The sequence below is a fragment of the Ursus maritimus genome, unplaced genomic scaffold (assembly GCF_017311325.1).
Source record: "Ursus maritimus isolate PB19 unplaced genomic scaffold, ASM1731132v1 scaffold_21, whole genome shotgun sequence".
Classification (NCBI taxonomy): domain Eukaryota; kingdom Metazoa; phylum Chordata; class Mammalia; order Carnivora; family Ursidae; genus Ursus; species Ursus maritimus.
In genome coordinates this window covers 37398692-37418838 of record NW_024424564.1, presented here as the reverse complement: position 1 = coordinate 37418838, position 20147 = coordinate 37398692, and the positions used below count along the sequence as shown (strand labels likewise).

The 20147-nt window shown below is 40.5% G+C and overlaps 1 protein-coding gene across 1 annotated transcript in view; it reads right to left on the bottom strand.

The window, feature by feature from the left end:
- Window positions 1-20147, bottom strand: part of MYBPC1 (myosin binding protein C1) — a 73805-nt gene that overhangs the window by 5130 nt on the left and 48528 nt on the right. The window contains exons 22-31 of the mRNA XM_008705772.2: window positions 19653-19841; window positions 18647-18781; window positions 15410-15463; window positions 14332-14499; window positions 10339-10427; window positions 8341-8536; window positions 6255-6394; window positions 3752-3911; window positions 2591-2727; window positions 757-943 (exon numbers count right to left, since the gene is read on the bottom strand). Of these exons, the coding sequence (XP_008703994.2) occupies window positions 757-943; window positions 2591-2727; window positions 3752-3911; window positions 6255-6394; window positions 8341-8536; window positions 10339-10427; window positions 14332-14499; window positions 15410-15463; window positions 18647-18781; window positions 19653-19841 (1455 nt within the window). The remainder of the gene's footprint in view (window positions 1-756; window positions 944-2590; window positions 2728-3751; window positions 3912-6254; window positions 6395-8340; window positions 8537-10338; window positions 10428-14331; window positions 14500-15409; window positions 15464-18646; window positions 18782-19652; window positions 19842-20147) is intronic.

The following is a 20147-nucleotide window of genomic DNA, read 5'->3' as shown; positions in this document are numbered from 1 at the left end:
CATTATCTCATAACAGTGACTCTGACATTTGTAGGAGTTCTCATGGTATCCCAAAGTAGGTTTTGATTGTCAAAAAAAGCTTCAGTATAAAAATTATACTCAGTTACTATAAAAACTGATTAAGATGACAGGTTATTCAGAGACTTTTCTACCACATAAATCCTTACATGTTTTCTTGGTTTACATTAGTTGCAACACTTCTAAAAACTAAAAACTAGTATAAATGAAATGCATATCTATAAATGAAAATTCTCTAATGAGATTTTAAAAGCAACTGATTATAATATGGATATGCTATATTCTACATGTGCAATAGTAAACACTAAATCAGCAAAGTTACGCATATATATATAAGTTTCACAAAACAGTAAACTAATTAAAAATAGTATAAACTCCTTAATTGCAGTTTCATTAGATGAGCTTTTGCACTAGGCTTTTTTTCCCTAATAAATGGATTATATCACCAAAGTCATATCCCTCTGACTTTATTCATTCCCACTGTGCTGTACACATACTAGCATTCCACTGAAATTAACATTCCTTTAGTTAACAAGAATTGCAAGAGATGAAAATCACTCTACTAAAATAAATCAGAGTGAGTGCAGAATGTAATAATGTCTTCTCTCCCAGAATTCTCTCTCCCCTTCCCCTGCCACCCCCAGATATTTTAGCAAACTGTTTGGATTTTGCGGTAAGGGCAATAATTAAATGATTTTCTTTCATTTTAGTCTATACACGAGATCTTCGATGTCATACCTTTCACCTCCAGTTTGCATTCGATCTCCACTGTCCCAAGGTCATTAACTGCTTTGCAGCAGTAAGTGCCTCCGTCGTAGGGGCTGGGCTTGCGAATCTCCAGAGTACAGACCCCTTGGTTGCTGAACATTCTGTACCTTGGGTCATCCACAATAGCAACTTTGTTTTTCATCCAGGTTATTTTGGGCTAAGATTGAAGTAAATGGGTCAGAACATATCAGTACCTAGCGTAGTAACAGACCATTAAAACCAGTGACCAGATTTTAAAATGTGGCTTAGAAAGAAAGTACATCTAAGAAGAATCCACATCTGCTTGAGCACTGTTTCTCTCAAGTCAAATTCTGCTTAGTGCTTGGCAAGAAGACGAATGAGCATTCTGAAGAAGCAAGCCAGACTTGTTCAGAGGACAGCTCTGGGGCTCTCTTCCCAAACAGATTCAGACGCGTTCCAATTTGATCTACAGGTCCCTGAGGTCAGCTCATCCTGGAGAGTGTATACCGCGGGCATTTTCCAGAGAATCCCCATTAGGTGTCATAACCATCTGCTTTTCTTCACTTCCTTTTCCTTACGTTCTTTTCTAAATCTTTATGTGCTGCTTATGCCTCCCCACCATCTCATCTCTCCTCAAACACCTCTATTCGTCATCCGGTGGAATAGGTCCACTTCAGATAACGCAAGATCAGTAATGACCAGTCACCCTGGAAGACGACTTTATTCTCCTTGGCCCCTGAATTATACTTGATACCCTTGACCCTCCCCTCCTTTCCCATATTGTCTTCTCCTCCCTTTGGTAAATGCGTACTCTCCACATTCTCTCTTCCACCTCTTAAATCCTTTAGCCTTGCTCAGACCCTGGAGACTTGCGACTCTGTCTCCTTCATACCATCACCTTCCTCCTTCCTCCTTCCTCCTTTCAAATGGGACCATTCACTGAGGCTTCCGCTTTGGACTCTGGCTTTTCACTCACTACTGTCTTTCCTTGATGATATTCCTTTTTAGAGCTTTGGCTCCAAGAGGTGGGATGTAGCACTCCCATGCCTGGGGCTTCCAAATCAAGAGTCACAGCTCTGGCCTTTCTCCTCAGCTCTGGTGAACCACTTCTCTCCCTCCTGGTCATTCCCATTTGGATATATCGAAGTCACTTCCAACTAAACAGGAATTCAGGATCTTCCTCTCATCCTCAGTCTACCTTCTCCCTTGACTCCTCTGTTCCTGCTCATGGTACAATGCAGGAAAAATACCACTTCGCAATTTTTCCAGATTCTAGGGCACTTTTCCCACAGTGCTATCCAGCAACAGATATCTCTATGGGCAACATTCATTAATTCATTATTCTTTTCAAATGCCAACAAGAAATCTTAAGACCTTTCTGAATCTCTTCAATCAGATGTGATTTCTTCCTTCCTAGTACTCTGTACCCTTACCCCAGCACATTTTAAATCCTGCCTTGCATTACAATATCATCATTATTTGCTTTGATCTGTTTCAGAAAATTTGATGAATTAATATTGCCACCTAATTTTTCAGGTGAAATAATATTCCATCTCTTTACCTCTCAGCTCTTTTAAGAACAGGTGTTTTGGTTTTTCCTTAGTAGGTATCCTTTAGTTAGTAAAGAAATATAAGCATGTTTTATTACTATATTTAAATGGTAGACCTCATTATCCACCAACACCATAACGCTGCCCCCTTCTTCCTATCCGAGAGAAAGACACAATAGCCTTGGAAGATCAGTTTATATTATTACCCACAATAATAATGTGTCTAATATAAAAAAGGGAATTTGGGACTAATTCTTAAATTTAACTAATGTGATAAAAAAAAAAAATGGTACCTTAGGATTTCCTCTCACACTGCAGTTCAGGGTGGCATTGTAACCAGCCACAGCGTAGGTGTTAACCAGAGGCTGAGTGAACATGGGTGCCTCTGTGAAATCGAAATCTTCATACACTGGATTTTTGTAGATTTTACCTTAGAAACAAGCATTAGAAATACACAAATTGGCCTGAGAATATATTATTCTTGGCATATTTTACTCATGATTAAAATTCCCCTGAGCTTAGAAAAACATGTAAAAATATGGGTGAACACACGACATTCATTCTGAAGGGTGCAAAGGGACAGCCAATCCCATCTGGGACAGAAAGCCAGCGTGGTCCTCTGACAATGAAAGAAATATTGAGAAGAATTTGGTGTCTGAGTATTTTGAGCAACAGTGTGCTTTAATGTGAAAGCAATGAGAAAGGGCTTTAAGGAGAGTGGCTTATTTGAAATGAAATCCCTAAGCCTCTGACTTGAGCCATTGCTAGACCCACAGCCCAGAAACTGGAATGAATTAAAGCTTACATTTTTTAAAAATGTATAAATATAAAAAATTTTTTACTGGTAAAGTGAACACTTTACTTGAACATTTTTACCACAATTTAAAAATGTGTGTTTATCAGTTTCTGAATTCCCATTCGTCACATGTCCTCTTCCAGGCCTCTCTACCTAGTCATGGAAAACTGAGGTTTCCAGATGTCCAGTTGTGGACATTATAATTGTGGATTTATATATATTTATATATTCATGTGGATTTATATATTTATAATTGTGGATTTATAATAAGAAGTAGATATTTGGTCTTCTGGCCACATTTCTGGCACAGAGCTCCTAAAATCTTTGAAATTTCCTAAGTGAGGGGAGATGTAAAGGGGTCTTTTTTACATTAATGAGGTAACCTTTGGACCCAAGGATGGGGATCGGTTGCCAGGGAAACCAACCCTGTGATTAATGGGTTCAAACTTTCAGCCCCATCCCCAGACCTCCAGGGAGGGGAGAGGGGCTGGAGCTTGAGTTCAATCACAAAGGCCGGTGATTTAATTAACCATGCCTACGTAGCGAAGCCTCTAGTAAAATAAATAAATAAATAAATAAATAAATAAATAACCCCTCCCACCCCACATACTGGAATTGAGTCCAGAACCCTCTTTATGTCGGTCCACTGTTAACTCACCATCCTTGGCAATCACAGCGCTCTCCTTAGTCATTGTTGCGTCCTCACTGAGGCCACACATGTTCTCAGCAAAGACCCGGAAATAATACTCATTTCCTATGACCAGTTCAGAAATGGTGGCACTGGTTCGGTGATAATGCTCAATGACAGTGAACCATTCCTACAAGAAAAAAATTTTTTTGAGACAAATCATTTAAAAATAGGCAAATATTCCCACTGTTGATTAGAATAAAGAACAGGGAATGTTTCACTAGCTAAAAGAAAAATAGTGCTGATTTTTATATTGAGAGTAATAGCAATGTACATTTAATTTGTTTGATACTTTACAATAGACTTATACTTGACTATGTATAATTTAATTTTCATTTACACATTAGATTCATATACCCTAGATGTGAACTCCTACCTTTATATTTTCTTCATAAGTATATAGTGTCTGACACCTAGCTTTTGTATAACAAAGTATCATCATAGAATTTTAATTTAAACTTATTTATTCTGAGGAAGAGATGATATTAAATCACTAGAGAAAAATTAATATCACCCAAAAATTTGCCTAATATTTATTATTTACCCTCTCACCACTCTAGGCTGGTCATATTCTATCACCTTAACCTGGCTAGGTTTTTTTCACAGAACTTGCTACTTTAAATTACATTATCTATTTACTATTTCACTTGTTCACTCTCTACCTCCTTCACTGAAATGGGTACGCCATTATGGTAAAGACAGATTTTTCTTCTCAGCCCTGTTTCTCCAGTGCCTATTATGATACCTGGTACATAACAGATACTAAGCAAAAAATAAGTGTTTATTGGCTACTTGAATGAACGAAAGAATGAATAGCTAAAACAAGTAATTTTCTTTTCAATTTTTTCCCCACCATACTGAGAAACACAGTGGTCTCAGAGTTTATTTTGCAACCAGTAAAGAGCCACACTGCATCATGCATGTTTACTACCACTAATTGAGAAAATACATTTTCTGACAAAAAGTTCATAAAGGAAAAGGATTTTTCTAGGAATTTTTAGGGGCCATCGTTATCTCTGGATTTTTGGATATTTTTAAGACACCAGACAATTGTAGTTATGTCCTCCTTTATTCCCAAAGCACTTTATTACAACAGTTAGTGTATTGTTTTATCATTTGGTATTATGATGTCTTTCTTCTTGCCTAGATTGTGACTGCTTTTTTTTTTTTGATCTAGCAGCTAGAACAGTGCTCAACACACAGTAAACGAATGAATAAATTAATGCGTTGGCACACGTGATGAAAACAATGTTTATGAAGTTACAAATGACAACAGGAATTTAAGTGAAGAATAGCACCTGTAGCCACAATGAGACAATGGTGTGGTGATCTCCTGGGACTTACAATGGGCAGAGGGAGCATCTTTGGGTCTATAGGTCTGTCCCTGCTGAAATGCAACAGAAACACAGGAGTGCAGGGGTTAGGGATCAGCCCCTGTCACCAGGTAGAACTCAGTTACATGAAGCATTGAGAAAGTTCTGGTTCACCTGGACTTGACAGGATATCTAAGAAGACAAACATTGGGCAGGTATGCTGGGGGCGGAAAAATGGGGGGGGGGTGCCTGAAGGACCCTCTATAAGAACCCCGGTACCGCTGGATTCACTGCCAGTATCTGGGTCAAGGTCCAAACAAGAGCCAGGGTCCAAACAAGAGCCAAACAAAACCCTCTCCCCCTTATAACTTAGGCCATGAAATTACAATCTGATGCTATTTCATAAGCAGAGTTCTTACTGAGATCTACTGGCGTAAATGCCTAAGGACTTCCTATCAATATCATTAAGTATGATGTTGTACTCTTCCTGTGAGAATGAAAAATGGCTCTATGCCATTGTGTGTCCAAATAGTCATTTATTCATTCATTCACTTATAGGTAGGGCAATAGTATGGTGTAGTGGATGGATTCTGATGCAGGAATACCTCTAACATTTAAAATCTGGTGAGCAAGTCAGTCTGGGTTGCTTCTGGAACACAATTCCTTCTTCAGGACCTTTGCACATGCTATTCCCTTAGAACCTTTCTTTTTCTAACTGGTGTCTTTCTGTCCATGTCACCCAACATTTATTTTATAAGGAGGAAGAGTTACATGGATGTAAATTTGAGTCAGAATCCAGAGTGAGTAAATATTTGGTGAACAAATGAATTTATTAAATTCCATTGAACATTCTGCCAGCGGCTTTATATTGTTTTAGCCTCAGAATAACCAAGCAAAGTAAGGATTCATGTCCCTATTTTATAGATGAGGAAAATGGAGATCAAAGAAGTTAAGTGACTGTCCATGTGCACGTGCTCTTAAGTGGCAATGCTGGGATTCAAGTCCAACTCTCTGTGGCTCCTAAGGCCTTACCCTTTCCATGACGCCACATTGTTACCCACGCCCCCCCCCCCCCTCACCACAGAGGACCTCATGCTCCACCTTTATCTCTGATAAAAAGTGATTTTGCTGCCGCTGAACCAGAGAAAGCCAGACCTTACCATGCTCTTCTTGTCAGCCTTCTGGATCGTATACCCTGTGATGGCTGCATTTCCATCATCCTTTGGTGGTATCCATGATAGAGCAACGTTCTCTCCCCAGACATCCTCAATCTTCACCACTTGAGGTGGACCTGGACGGTCTATAAGATGAATTCATGGCATCACTGTGAGATCACTTTCCCTCTCAACCTATGCAGTGGTCCTCTCCTTAACAGTGGTTTTGCTTTCTGTGGGCAACTGAGGTCCAGAAGCAGATGCTCCTCCTTCTGACACTATGTCAATGGTAACCTAATGCTGTGTCATAATGCCTGCATGCGTCATTCAGCTCACTTCATGTCATCATGTAGGCATTTTATCATCTCACGTCATCATCAGAAGAAGGGTGAGTATAGTACAATGAGATCTTTTGTGAGAGAGACCACATTAACTTTTATTACAGTATATGGTTATACTTGATCTGTTTTATTGTTAGTTATTGTTGTTAATCTCTTACTGTGCCTAATTTATAAATTGAACTTTATCATAGGAATGGATATATAAAACAAAATATAGCATATATAGGGTTTGGTACTACCCATGGTTTCAGACATCTGAGAACATGTCTCCATTGATAAAGGGGACTGCTGTAACTCATTACAGGAGGATATTTGAAATGTCCTTCCTTCCCTGCATCTCTACCCATATTTCTCTCACCCTTCTTCAACATCAGAGAAGTGGAATGCACTCCAGCTAAGCTTCTCTGGAAACTCTTGACTTTCATCTTCATGGAAAGAAAAGGATTTTGAAAAGAAAATTGAAATGAAACTTCAAACCTCATTAGCCAGCCCTCCAAGGGCAGGCTACTGGCAATGAAGCACAAGGCTACCCTGCCTAATGGGAAATGTAAGCTGACCCTGGACTCCAAATCCTAGAGCCCATCTGGGCCAAGCATCTCTGGCTTTTGGTGAGAGGCACGGAGGCCACAGCCTGTGAGTGGGTTCCTCTGTTGTACCCAAAAGATACCTTTAACGGGCATGAGGAAAACTTGTTCTATCGCTCTGCCAACATAAATTTGGAACTAGTAAAATAGCTAAAATGATAACCATTATTTATTGAGTACTTTGGGTGTGCAAGCAATGGCCCAGGCACTTATAACTACCTGATAAAGTAACTACATGGCAAAGTAGGAAAGAAAATTCTTTCAGAGGGCAGTGCTCTTCCAGACACTCCCATGGGGGCTCGCATTCCAGTGGAACTCGGCCAGGTCCAAGGGCACCGGTTAGCCTCAACGCTTTTCTCAACTTAACAAAAATCAAGAAGGTTTAGCCCGTAGGAAGAGAGTACTTAATTTAAAGGGCATGAACTTTCATCCAATCTGCCACAGGAACTTGCTCCCTTGGTGAGAAAACTCCTAGTTTCCGCAAATTTGCTGAAATATAGTAATTAAAATGACTGGAAAGAAGGCTTCTATAGCTCTGCTTTTAAATGTATTTCTTGACATGGCAAAAATTATAGGAAGTGAGAGGGGTCCATCTGTTAGACACCCTCCCTCTCTTCCCCTAACTCTAGACAGAAGTAAGAACTACCCTTATTTATTGTTTGGGCAGGTGAGTGAGTATCTAGCCCTACAGGACCAACCAATTTAGTGTTTAACTGTTTAGGTACATCTTCCTTACGCTTAAAAAATTTTCATTCCCCATTAAAACTTTATTATTAGCAAATTTTAGGTGTAGTAGGAAACATGTTGAATTATGTCTAGAATCTACTATGGTTTTTATGCAAGAATTCAAAACAGGAAATACTTCATCACCAAGGAGTTGAGAAACAGAATAAGAGAGAAGTGGATTATAAAGGAGTTTGTACTACACGGTTTGTACTAAAAAGTAGATACATTAATTTTCTTAAACATGTATGCCCTGAGTCTCCAATGATTAGTCTTTTCAGTCAGTAAAAAACTATTTTGAAATACTAACAAGTCTTACTAATTAATCTATTTTTTTAATTCTAAAAAGAGAATTTAACAAAAATTCTTACTCTTGCCCTAACAAGGACAATTAGTCCAAATACTGCTTTGACAGAACATTCCAGTTCCTTCTTCCAAACCTACCAATGATCTGGATATCAATGGATGCAGTTTCCATGAATTTTTCCACTTTGACTTGCAGATCGTATTTCCCAGAGTGGCTCCTCTCTGCTTTTCTGATAAATATGATTGTATCTGTCTCAGAGTTGCGGATGTTTATCTGATTCTTATCAATTTCTGCACCATCTTTCTTCCAAGTTAGTTCTGGTCTTGGTTTTCCCTAAAAAGACAGAAAAAGTAGAGGGGGAGGGAAATCAGATGGTCTCAAGACATTCTTTTCAGCATTACAAAAAATGACAGTTGCTTACCCCATTCTAGGCAAAGTGGGAGACAGCCTGGTGGTCAGCCAACTATGGCAGGGACAGTGATACTCACCCTGCCTGTTGACGGCGTTCTTTGTGCAAGGTTCTGCATTAGGTACGTGATGTTTACTATTTCCTTTAATCTTCACGTCAAGATAATAAGTATCATCATCCTCATTTTTGGATAAAGGACTGAAATGACTTGCCCAAGGCCTTGCAGCTTAAGTAAGTGCTGGAACCAGGTCTTACAGCTGGGTCTCTCTAATTTCAAAGCCTACGCGACACAGCATAATGGTTAAGAACATGGGCTCTGGGGCCCTGGAATCTGTATTTGGATGCTGACTCCACCTCTTAATAGCTGTGTGACCTTGAGCAAGTTACTTAAACTCTCTGTGCCTCAATTTCCCAATCTGTAAAATGAGAACAATGACGGCACCTATCTCACAGGATGGGTATAAAGACTGAAGTGACAGAAGCTGGACACACAGAGCCCCCAAATGTGGGAACTGGGATTAGTGCTAGCAGTAGACAAGGTGGGAAAGCTGGAGGGCAGATTCCGCAGCCCCAGTCCACCCTGAGTGCCGTGCCAGCTCCTGGTTTTAGTTGAGGCTGTGGGGAGAGAGAAGTGGGAGGAGCCTTGCCAAGCATCTCTTTCCTCTTCCACTGTGTTTATACTCTCATCCTCCTTGGCTTTCCTTCTGCTTTCATGCCCTGTATGGAGAAGGTAACTGCCTCTTCTAAGTGGCAGGCCCCAATTGCAATGAGGGTGGCTTGAGGTGGCTGTCCTGTAGCTTGCTTGTCATGGGAGCCTGGGTGTGAATGAGCTCTGTGTGTATGTTCAAATGTGTGAAGAGACTTAAATTCTAATTCTAGAGCCATGCTGTCTGAGGTAAGAGCCACAAGCTACACATAGCTATTTAAACCAAAACTAATTTAAATTAAGGAAAATTAAAAACTAATCTTCCCAGTTGCACTGGTTCCAAGTATCACATTTCAAGGGCTCAATGGTCATATTTGGCTGGTGGCTACCATATTGGACACTGATGCTGTAAAACATTTCCATCATTGCAGAAGATTCTACTTAACATTGCTGTCTAGAGTCATAAAAAGAGTCCAACAAGTAATGGAGTGGTGGTGCAGTGTGTGTGTGTGTGTGTGTGTGTATGAGACCAAAATTGATTATTGTAGGTGAAGCCTGGTTGATCTTGTAAACAACAGATTCTTTTGCTGGAGCAATGGTTTAACAATGTTTGCATCTTTCAGCTAGTCGCATGAGGATTTCAACATCCAGTTATCCCTCTTCCTCTGGCTTGGGGTGATTGTGGAAAGTAAGTACATGTTGTTTTCCTGAATGTTACACCAAGAGCTTCACTTAAAATGAAGACTAGTTTTATTACAGATGTGCAGGGCCAGAATCTTGAAGCATTTCTTGTTTTGGCATCTCCTTGGTGTTTCCTCTCTGCCCAACCATAGTCCCTGAGCTTCAGACCAGTCCAACCTAGGTGTCCTTCATCTCACGCAGAAGGAAAATCTATCAGTTTAACAGATTTCTCAACAAGCACGAGATTGTTGACTCACTCCCCAGATCTCTTGCATTATTTATCTACTTTCCCTCTGCGGAAATCCTGAATCATGAGGAGTTTAAGTACTAGAGTACCTGTTTCTACTTCTTAAACACCCCAACACTGGAAAGAGAAACTAAGTGACCCTGAATTATTACCTGGAAAGGTATAACCAGATTCACAGCTTCTCCAACTCTGCGGACATAAGTTTGCTTCAAGTGCCTTGGGATGCGAATCTTGGGAGGCTCTGAGTGAAAGGAGAAGAGCATAATTTTGTGATCAGCAGAGTACGCTGAAAATAGCCTCCCATCAGCATACTGGCATGATACTGGGATATCCTGGTGCTGACGTCTCTACAGTAAAATCCTAGATGTGCCATTACCAGATGTACTGTAACTTTGGTTCCAAACATTTTCTTCAAGCAGAGATGTTTGCACAGTTTGACTCAACAGAATTTATCCTTGACCTCCTTGATTGTATGGCAACTTCCTATTTTTATAGTCATTATAAGTCTAAAGCAACTTTATAGAAAAACACCAAATTTTCTCTTAGGACCTTCCATATATTTTTCATAGTTTCTAGCAGCAAGTGTATTCTCCAGTGAACATTCCACAAAAGATCTATAGGCACCACGTTGGCTGGTAGGACTGCCCATTTTTCTTCACCAGAAAAAAACAAAACAAAAAAGGTTTAGCACATAGCACTTGTTATTTAGGTAATTCTGTTGGAATTGGATAGTAGCTTTCTCCTTGTGTGGCTCTGAGGTACATAATCGGTGGCTCTAGCCCGCTATGTATTGACGTTCATTAATAAACACCATAAAGATACTAGAATGTGCCGTTACAGAACAATCAGAAGCAGAGTGTCAAAGGCTCGTAGGCTCACGGGGATGAAGCAGTTCTCATCGCTTGAGTGCTTAGGATGTGACAGACGCTGGACTCAATACATTTCATGAGAGGACTCATTTACACCTTAAGGCCATCTTATAGTATAGGTACTGTGTTACTTCATGATAAAGAAACAGGAGCATAGGAGGTTAAGTAACCTGCCCTTGGTGGCACAGCCTGCATCAGAAGCTGGAGTTGGCCTTGAGTGCCGATGCTCAGAAACACGGACTTCAGAGTCAGAGATCTGGGTTTGAGTCCTAGATCTAACATATAGGAATTCTGGTTTCCGACTCTCCTTCCATCAAATCCACATGATGAAAGCATCTAATTTGTATGACTGTTGTGAGGATTAAATAAGATCACCCATGTAAAGCATTTAGCATCGTGGTGGAGAATAACGAGCGCTCCACAAACTTGAGGAGAGGATGACGATGACGATGACGATGATGATGATTACTGAATATTGGGGCTGGAAGAGAACTTGGAGATCCCCTAGCTCCCTAACTTTACGTCTGAGGAAAAAGAAACTCAGCCAGATTCTGAAGTAAACGCAACCATCATCATAACAAAAGCTAACACATATAGAGAGCTTATTCTGTGGCAAGCACTCTGTCGAGCAGCAACAGGGATCAATGTATTCAATCCTCACAGCGTCTTGATGGTCAGATGCTATTATTATCTCTGTTTTGCAGATGAAGAAATTAAGGCTCAGGAAGATTAAGTCTCTTGCCTGAGGTCACATGGCTAATACATTATGGAAACAGGATTCAACTTATAAAGACGGTCTCCAGAATCTACTTAGAAAATGTGCAAGCTTCATGCTTTCTTTCATCCATCCATCCAACCACCCATCCATCCTGTAACTCACTTCTAAAAGGTTTCAGGCAGCCACAACATGAGTCTGTGGCAGAACGTGGTCTAAACCCAGATATCCAGGCCCCCAGTCCAGTGTTCTTTCTCCTGGAGCAGCAACTCTCAAACATTTTGGTCTCAGTATTCTATCACGCTCTTAAAAATTATCAAGGACCCCTCCCAAAAAAGCAATTTCTCAGCTTTTGTTTATGTGGGCTGTATCGATCAATATTTATCATATTAGAAATTTAAAAAGGATGTTTGAAATATTTAGTTATTCATTTAAAAATAAAAACATAAATAACATTGTAATGGCATTAGTTTATATTTTAGCAAATCTATTTAATGTCTGACTTAACAGAGGATATCTGTAGTCTCCTATTCCTGCCTTCGGTCTGTTATAATATGTTGTACTGGTTGAAGTCATTTCTTTTTTTTTTTTTTTTTAAAGATTTTATTTATTTATTTGACAGAGATAGAGACAGCCAGCGAGAGAGGGAACACAAGCAGGAGGAGTGGGAGAGGAAGAAGCAGGCTCATAGCGGAGGAGCCTGATGTGGGGCTCGATCCCATAACGCGGGGATCACGCCCTGAGCCGAAGGCAGACGCTTAACCTCTGTGCCACCCAGGCGCCCCTGAAGTCATTTCAATTAAGAAAATCTGGCTTCACACAGACAAGAGAAATATCTTAATAAACTTTTTAGACAATTTGGATATTCCTTTTTGATTCTACAGTAAAACATGATAAATTGTCATTTCTTTTCTTTTTTAAAGATTTTATTTATTTGTCAGTGAGAGAGGAGAGAGAGAGAGTACAAGCAGGGGAGCTACAGGCAGAGGGAGAAGCAGGCTCCCTGCTGAGCAAGGAGACTGATGCGGGACTTGATCCCAGGACCCTGAGATCAGGACCTGAGCCAAAAGCAGACGCTTAACCAACTAAGCCACCCAGGCATCCCAGTAAATTGTAATTCCTTAAAGGTGAGCTGCAATGTGGAATCTGAAGCCATTTCAATTAACTCTTCACACTCTGTTACATTAAAATCCATTGGTCTAGCTTACATTTTTAATATACATTTTACCCATGCATATTTTTTAACATGTATTTGTCTTTTGGAAAATATTGCTTCACCAAATTATGTAGATCTTCCAAATGGTGACACATTCCATTATTTAACGTCAAAAAATTACATCCATTAATATCACTGCCTATTTAATGAAGACAGTTTTAAGTGTTGAGAGCTGTTAAGTTCATGGGAGTAGATATAAGTTTTCCAAAATTCTAATTTTTGCGTGAAAGTTCATTTTTTTCATTGAAACACTGACAACACATACTATATGTTGTTTTCTTTGAAGTGACAGGCTCATTGCTTTCATTTTCTAGAAATTGCCTGCCAAACAGCCAATCATTTTTTTCAAGTAAAAATAGAATTTTCTGAAAAAGGTCACTAGTTCAGCCTCTCACTCAGTTGCACAAGTGCTATTTCTAGAGACAACCATTGCACACAGTGTGCAGTGTAAGGCCTCTGTACATGCTGTGCATTTCACTGCCACAGACACATAGGAAAAATGTGTACTCAAGGACCAAGGTTTAATAACATTAATAATTTTTATGCTTCATCAAGAACATGCCGAGGTGGGACACCTGGGCGGCTCGGTCTGTTAAGTGTCTGCCTTTGGCTCAGGTCATGATTTTGGGGTCCTGGGATAGAGCCCCACCTTGGGCTCCCTGCTTAGGAGAGAGTCTGCTTCTCCCTCTTCCTCTACCCCTCCCCCCTGCTCATGCTGTCTCTCTTGCTCGCTGTCTCTCAAACAAATAAGTAAATAAATAAAATCTTTAAAAAAAAAAACGATCTGCCGAGGCAAAGCTGGCTCTTTTATTTTCGCTATGAGAGCGAGGTGGTGAGAAAGACAGAAGTAACTACAGCATCTGTGCTCTAGTTTATAGTTTGGTGGCACTGACTGGGTCTGCGCTGAGCACCTGCAGTTTTACACAAGGTCACTTTCGCACCATCAGTGCAGATGTCAAGCACTGAAAAGGGCAGGCAATTCAGGTGTCCATTTCATTATGAAGATGGTTCTGGCCTTGCAGACCCACTGGAGCCTTGTTGCTGCTGTTTGCACGGCTGTGTTCACGCTCCCTCTCTTCCATGAGAATCGGCAGCACAGCCAGAGCTGGCTCATGACACCGGGTGAGGTTAACTAATGGTCCTCATACCGACTTGCAAACCCTGAGCTGACTTCCATGCTGGTGGAAAGGAGCTGTTTTGTTCGTTCCTAACTCCCAGGGTGCATTCACAATACATCAAAGGAGTGACAGAGAAATACGAAGCTTAAGGGGAAAGAAGGGGGTTAAAACATAAAACCAAATAATGTTGGAAATGGAGACAAAATGTTGCAAGTCTTGCCACCCACCTATGATTTCCTTCACCAGAATGGGCTGGGAGTAGTACTTGGGCTCACTGGCACCTGCGGCGTTGATAGCCTTTACACGCACGAAGATCCTGGCATCGGTTGGCAGACCTGTGATGGTGAACTTGGTCTTGTCGATCAGTTCTGTGTTTGCAACTATCCAATTGTCAGCTAAAATCCACAAAAGAAAAAGAAAAGAGAAATGGTGTTTAGTGAAAGAAATCATCCTAATTGGTACCGTTGGCTCCATACTAGTATTTGACTCATAATTAAATCAGTTGAAGGAAATAAGACTTTGGTCTGGAGTCATACTACATGAATGAGCATTTTTCGTATCTAAATGAAAAATGGTCTAGAATGGCTAATGCAAATGACAGGAAGAAGGATAATCAGATTCTGCTATTTCTGAAAAACCTCTTATTCAGGATACTATGATACTAGAGTATCTGAATTCTTGGGGACAGTTACTGTGATTCGGGAAACTACAGTGATACTGGAGTTATGCCAATTCAGGTTTATAAGGGTTGACATAACCATGACATTTAGCCATCTACATATGTTAAACTTCAGAGCAGGAAGATGCTATTCTTATGAATGAGAGACACAGACCTTTATAGTCATATAATCTCTGTTTTATCTTGACTGGTTTTTTATTATGAGACACTAATATGGGCCCGGGGAATCCGATCATGGTCCCATTTGTGAAGACAAGAAGCTAGTATCCATGGCAAAAAGGAAACACAGCTCGGGAGCCAAGACCTCATAAGGAACTAGCATAATTATTTTGCCTTGTTCAGAAATGTTAATATTTTTAAAAGATTTTGGTAGCTTTGTCTATAACATCAAGAGAGGGGCTTGCAACTATTTCAACTTCTAAAAGTTTGTATGCATTATGCCCTCAGGAAGAAGAAAAAGAAGGCTTGTATTCCACATTATTAGCTCACTGCCCACCCACCCCCTTGATCTCTAAGGGCTTTTTTGTGTGTGGGTGGTAAGTGTACTTCATGCTTGGTCATGGAACATTCCCAGAAACGTTTATCATATAGTAAGAAAGTTTGAAAGCTTTCATAGAATACTTTACCTGGAAGATCATATGCAGCCTCCCCATTTTCATCAGATTGTTTTGCTGATGTACCTTTGAGAATCCGTCATTAAAATTAATTAAAGACACCCACTTTCACACCAGAAGAATATCGTATCAGTAGTCAGCATTCTCTGTTAGTAAAGTATGCAAAGTATGCAAAGATATTTGTCTTCAGAGCAGTGACGGAAGAGACCAAACACATTAGGGAGGGGGGCAGTTCCTCAGGAGAGCCACAGCCTGCTCTGTTCAGACTATGGTTTTCGTCCCGAGGCATCTGCCACAGAGAAGAGGAGGAGAAAAGAGGCTGGGCATTTCCAGCTGTGGAAACAAGAGGTAGAGAGAAACAAAGCAAGACCCTGAAGAGAAAGGAGGAGCAGGTCCTGGACTCCACAGAGAAGCAGCACACAGTGGAACAGTCTATCCTTTGACCTGTCCCTGCCCCCTCAGCCTGGGAGGATCCTCCCAGGTACTCAGGGAACACAGTGTTCGCGCTACAGGGGTTCAATCCTCACAGGCTGGGAGTGAGGGCACTCATAATAAAGCCAGCCCTGTCTTCCTAGCAGCTCTGGAGGCAGCCCTCCGTTGCCACGGCAACCAGCTCTGCGGTCAAGAAAACAAATTGAGCCTGCCTGGGTCCCTGCCTTCCACATGCGGTGGAGGGAATGTTGCTGGCTCTTGGGCTGGTCGTGGGTATACCCCATTGGTTTGGGATGATGCCTTTCGAGGTTATCAGGAGCGGAACAGGGGAGTGGAAACCCCTGGAACCTTCTCCTCTCTCTCATTCCATCCCTTCTAGGAGTAGCAGGAAGAAGGAACGGGGAGGCAGAATATTCTGGTGGCTGCCAGGGCATTGATTGATGGATTGATAACAATTGAAAAATTTCAATAGAACATCAGAAAAGAGATATGTCTTTAAGCCAATGGTCACACTGGGAGCTACCGTGTTGATATTTTCATAGTGAAGAGACAGTTGATGAGAAAGTGCAAATAGACAGAAAACGTGCTTGAAAGAGTGAAGAACCAGTAAAGGAGAAATTTCAAGAAAAACAAGACGAAACAAGATCAGAGGGGAACAAATAGCCCATCCCTTCACATCTGAACCACTTTAACTGAGGAAAATGAGAGTAAGAAAATGGGGTCTGAGGGATGGGGAAGGAATACGAAAGTTATTTGATACACGAGGAGAATTTTTAAGAAAGAAAAGAAACAGCTAGAGCGAAGGAAGACAACAAAGAAGAGTAATGTGCTGCAGGCATTAAAAAAAAAAAAAAACCAAAAAAACCAAAACAAGAGAAAGGCAGAGTCAAAACCAACACACGATCTTATAAAAGAAAGAATTTTTCTTACAGAATAAAACCTGACATGTCTAAAAAGCATTAAACACTACAGAAAATTAGTCTGGAGGACAACAGCCATTAAAAAGAATGAAGAATAGGGCAGCCACATAAAGAAAGAAAAGACTGCAAGAAGAAAGATATATACGTTACGAAAGAAGTTCCATAGAAAGCTAATTCCAAAACGTTATGTGGCAAAATATATACATAATACTGACTGTGTACATATATATATGTATATCCGTATATACATATATATCTACACAGACCACACACAAAATTATGTAAAATACACTTCGTTGTATTTTATCTAAGGTGGGTAACATCAAAATGACAGCCATCTATCATTTTGCTGTATCTTCTTACTTTTTAAACCTATCAGAAAGAAAAGAGTAAAGAATTTGCTCTGTTTCATACATACACAAATGTTCGTGATCCGCAGCCACATCACATGTGAGATTGGGAGATCTGGCTGGTGGGGTGATATAAATAACAGAGTGAAATACTCAGGATTTTTTGAAATGGGGGGAGGAGGAATGGAATGGGAATAAACCATATTTCGAAGCACTCAAGAATTTACCTGCTCCATTAGTGACACGACCCCCCTCCCATGCGGGGATACCTGGGGACTTTCTCATGATTTAGTTAGTGGCTTTCTAAGCCCTGGAGAAACAGTTGTGGTTAGTGGCTTTCTAAGCCCTGGAGAAATCAAGCAGAGTGTTCTGTGAGCGAGCACATGAAAGTGGAACCGTTACCAGGATGCCCTGCCCCCGCCTTGTTCCCTCGCAACCACAACCGACACCAATGGTGGTCATTTCCAGGGATGCCCCAATCCAGCGGCCGGGGATTTCCTTTTCAGCAGTTTTTTCTTCATGCGAAGTTTCTTTTCCATAGAGATTTTCCTCCTGGAAAGGTGCCTTTGTGTCCACATTTCTGATTTCTCTAATGTGCTCTGTAGTCTCTCTTTCATTCATGTAAGATCCATGTTAAAGTTTGGGGTCCAAAGAGTTTTCTCAGAGGTTAAGTGTTGGCCTATCATTTGTGGAGGCAGGAACAAGCTTCCCTGGTGGACTGTATACCTACCGTCATCTACAGTGGAGCCTGAGTTCAAACTGGGGCCATTTTATTCGCGGATTTTCAAATCATGTCGAGCAGGAAATCAAAACACACAAGAAGCTTTCAGTGAACTTCACATCGGTTTTGGTTTTAGGTACACTCTGGCCCATATTTTCTTGTGTCGTTTCTCTTTTTCTAACAACAATTTTTTTTTAAACCTGTTTCTCTTCGCCTCCTAAATTTAAGTGATTAAATTTTTCTATACTGAGACAAGTTCTGTCACATGTCAAATCTATTGCATACCCCCTCTGGGATTTAATGCTGCTTCCTCTAAGCAGTGAAAGTTGTCCTTAATTATTCTTCTTGTTCTTTTTTTCCTTCAGGAAGGCAGGGGATGATCACCAGCTTGCCAAATATATAGTCTCTCTTTATTACCCAGAAATAGGCATCACTTTTGATAGCTGACCTTTGCTCAGTATAGGGTTTAGCATTTCCAACTTGCTTCATCCTAACTAGACTTTTATTTTGCTTGGTACAGTTCTATTCCACCATTTCGAGAAGTGGAAATTCCTAAAATCTTGTCAGACTCCCTTCCTCCTGTGTCTTAGGCCTATCATGTTGTCTGATCTGGCAGATTAACTAGGATATTTTTCAGATCTCCATTTTGTTAGCATCAAGTACCAAAGAAGGGCTTAGTTTTTATCCACTTTAGAAGGATGACCTTTGCTTGTTGTTATTTTCAGTAGGAAGGAGATTTCCCAAGAATGAGCAACAAAAGAAAAGGGGGGGGCGCGTATCTCACCTATTGATGATGGAATTCAGTTTAACCACCAGTTGTACTTACTTCCTTCAAAGCAATACTCTAGCACATAGCCGTCTAAACCTGCTGCACCAATCTGGTCTGGGGGCCGCCACCTCATCGTGACAGTGGTGTCAGTCACAGAGTCCACGGTCAGAAGGGTAGGAGGGCTGGTTACAGCTTCAAACATTAAAAAAAAAAAAAAAAGACGGAGACAGAAGACATCATTCACTATGGTGGTACAGCACAAACTATGATAAAATGAACTAGGATACAAATAACATTGTACATAGAAGGCCCATGTCTTAATAAAATTCAGTGAAGACTCCTCAAGCGTGTGCTGCGTGGAAGGCAAGGATCTGCTAGGCGTAGAAAATTTTAGAAATGCTTCCACACTTTCCCTCCAGTTTGAGAGGTTTGTGTCGGAGGCTGGGAGGCCCAAGGAAGTTGAAAAAAGTCAAAGTTTTAAGATTTAATGATCCAGAGTAAATTTCCCATTACCTTCTAACTTTAAACTTATACTAAATCTTCTTTCTATTGAAAAAGTACTTCACTACCATAAAGGAGTGAGACATCTTATCTTGGTTTCTTTGTCTTTGTCAAACTGACCTTGTTGGCTCAATAGATAACATTTAAGGTCTGATTGTAAAGCAAAGAGACCAGTTTTCGAGTGTGCTTTGTTGAAGTGGTCCCTGTTTTAGTTACAATGATGACACCTAGGTGCTGGGTTATACCTTCAGAAAGACAAGTGGGGAGTGGTCATGTGTCGGTGAGCTTAGCTAAGTGCTTTAAGCTGGAAGTAGCAACCAGAGCCACCTACGGCTCTCATTGGAATTCTGGTAATAAATTCCAGGGTCTACGTTATGAAGACATTCAACTCTACCAAAGTTGTTTTTCAATTTCTTAGAAAATTACCCCTAACTGCCTCCAACCTTCTGCTCACCCACCACTCTAAGAAGCCTCTAGGTCTGCTCCAGTTAGAGGTTGGAAGGGAGCAGTCACAAGCCAGGGCAATGCTTCACATGACAGAAGCACATCTCTCTTGACTCACCCAAAGGAACAAAAGGCTTGGAGGGCATACTGGGCTTGGAGATGCCAACAGCATTCACCGCAAAGATGCGGACCTCATAGGCCACACCTTCAATCATCTTCTTGGGCTCAAAAGTTGTTTCTTTGCAGAGATCAAAATTTAGCCTCATCCATCTGGAGCTTTGTTTCTTCTTCCTCTCAATAAAGTATCCTGCAAGTGACACAAAATGGAAACTGAGGTTTTGCCATGGTCTCCAAAACTAAATTTTAAGTATTAGAATTCGTAAAATTTCCCATATTCTTAGCACTCTAAGTGAAATAGTCAGGTATGCTTGTATTTTTAAGCCATCTTCTTCCATCAGTTGTTTGAGAGAGATTATAGGGAATACAAACATTAATGTCCTAGGAGATAGATAAAAAGAATATAATATTAAAATATTAAAAATAATACAATAAAATTGCACAGGAAGAGAAGAGAGAAAAATAAATCACAGATATGTAGACTGTAGAAACTTAC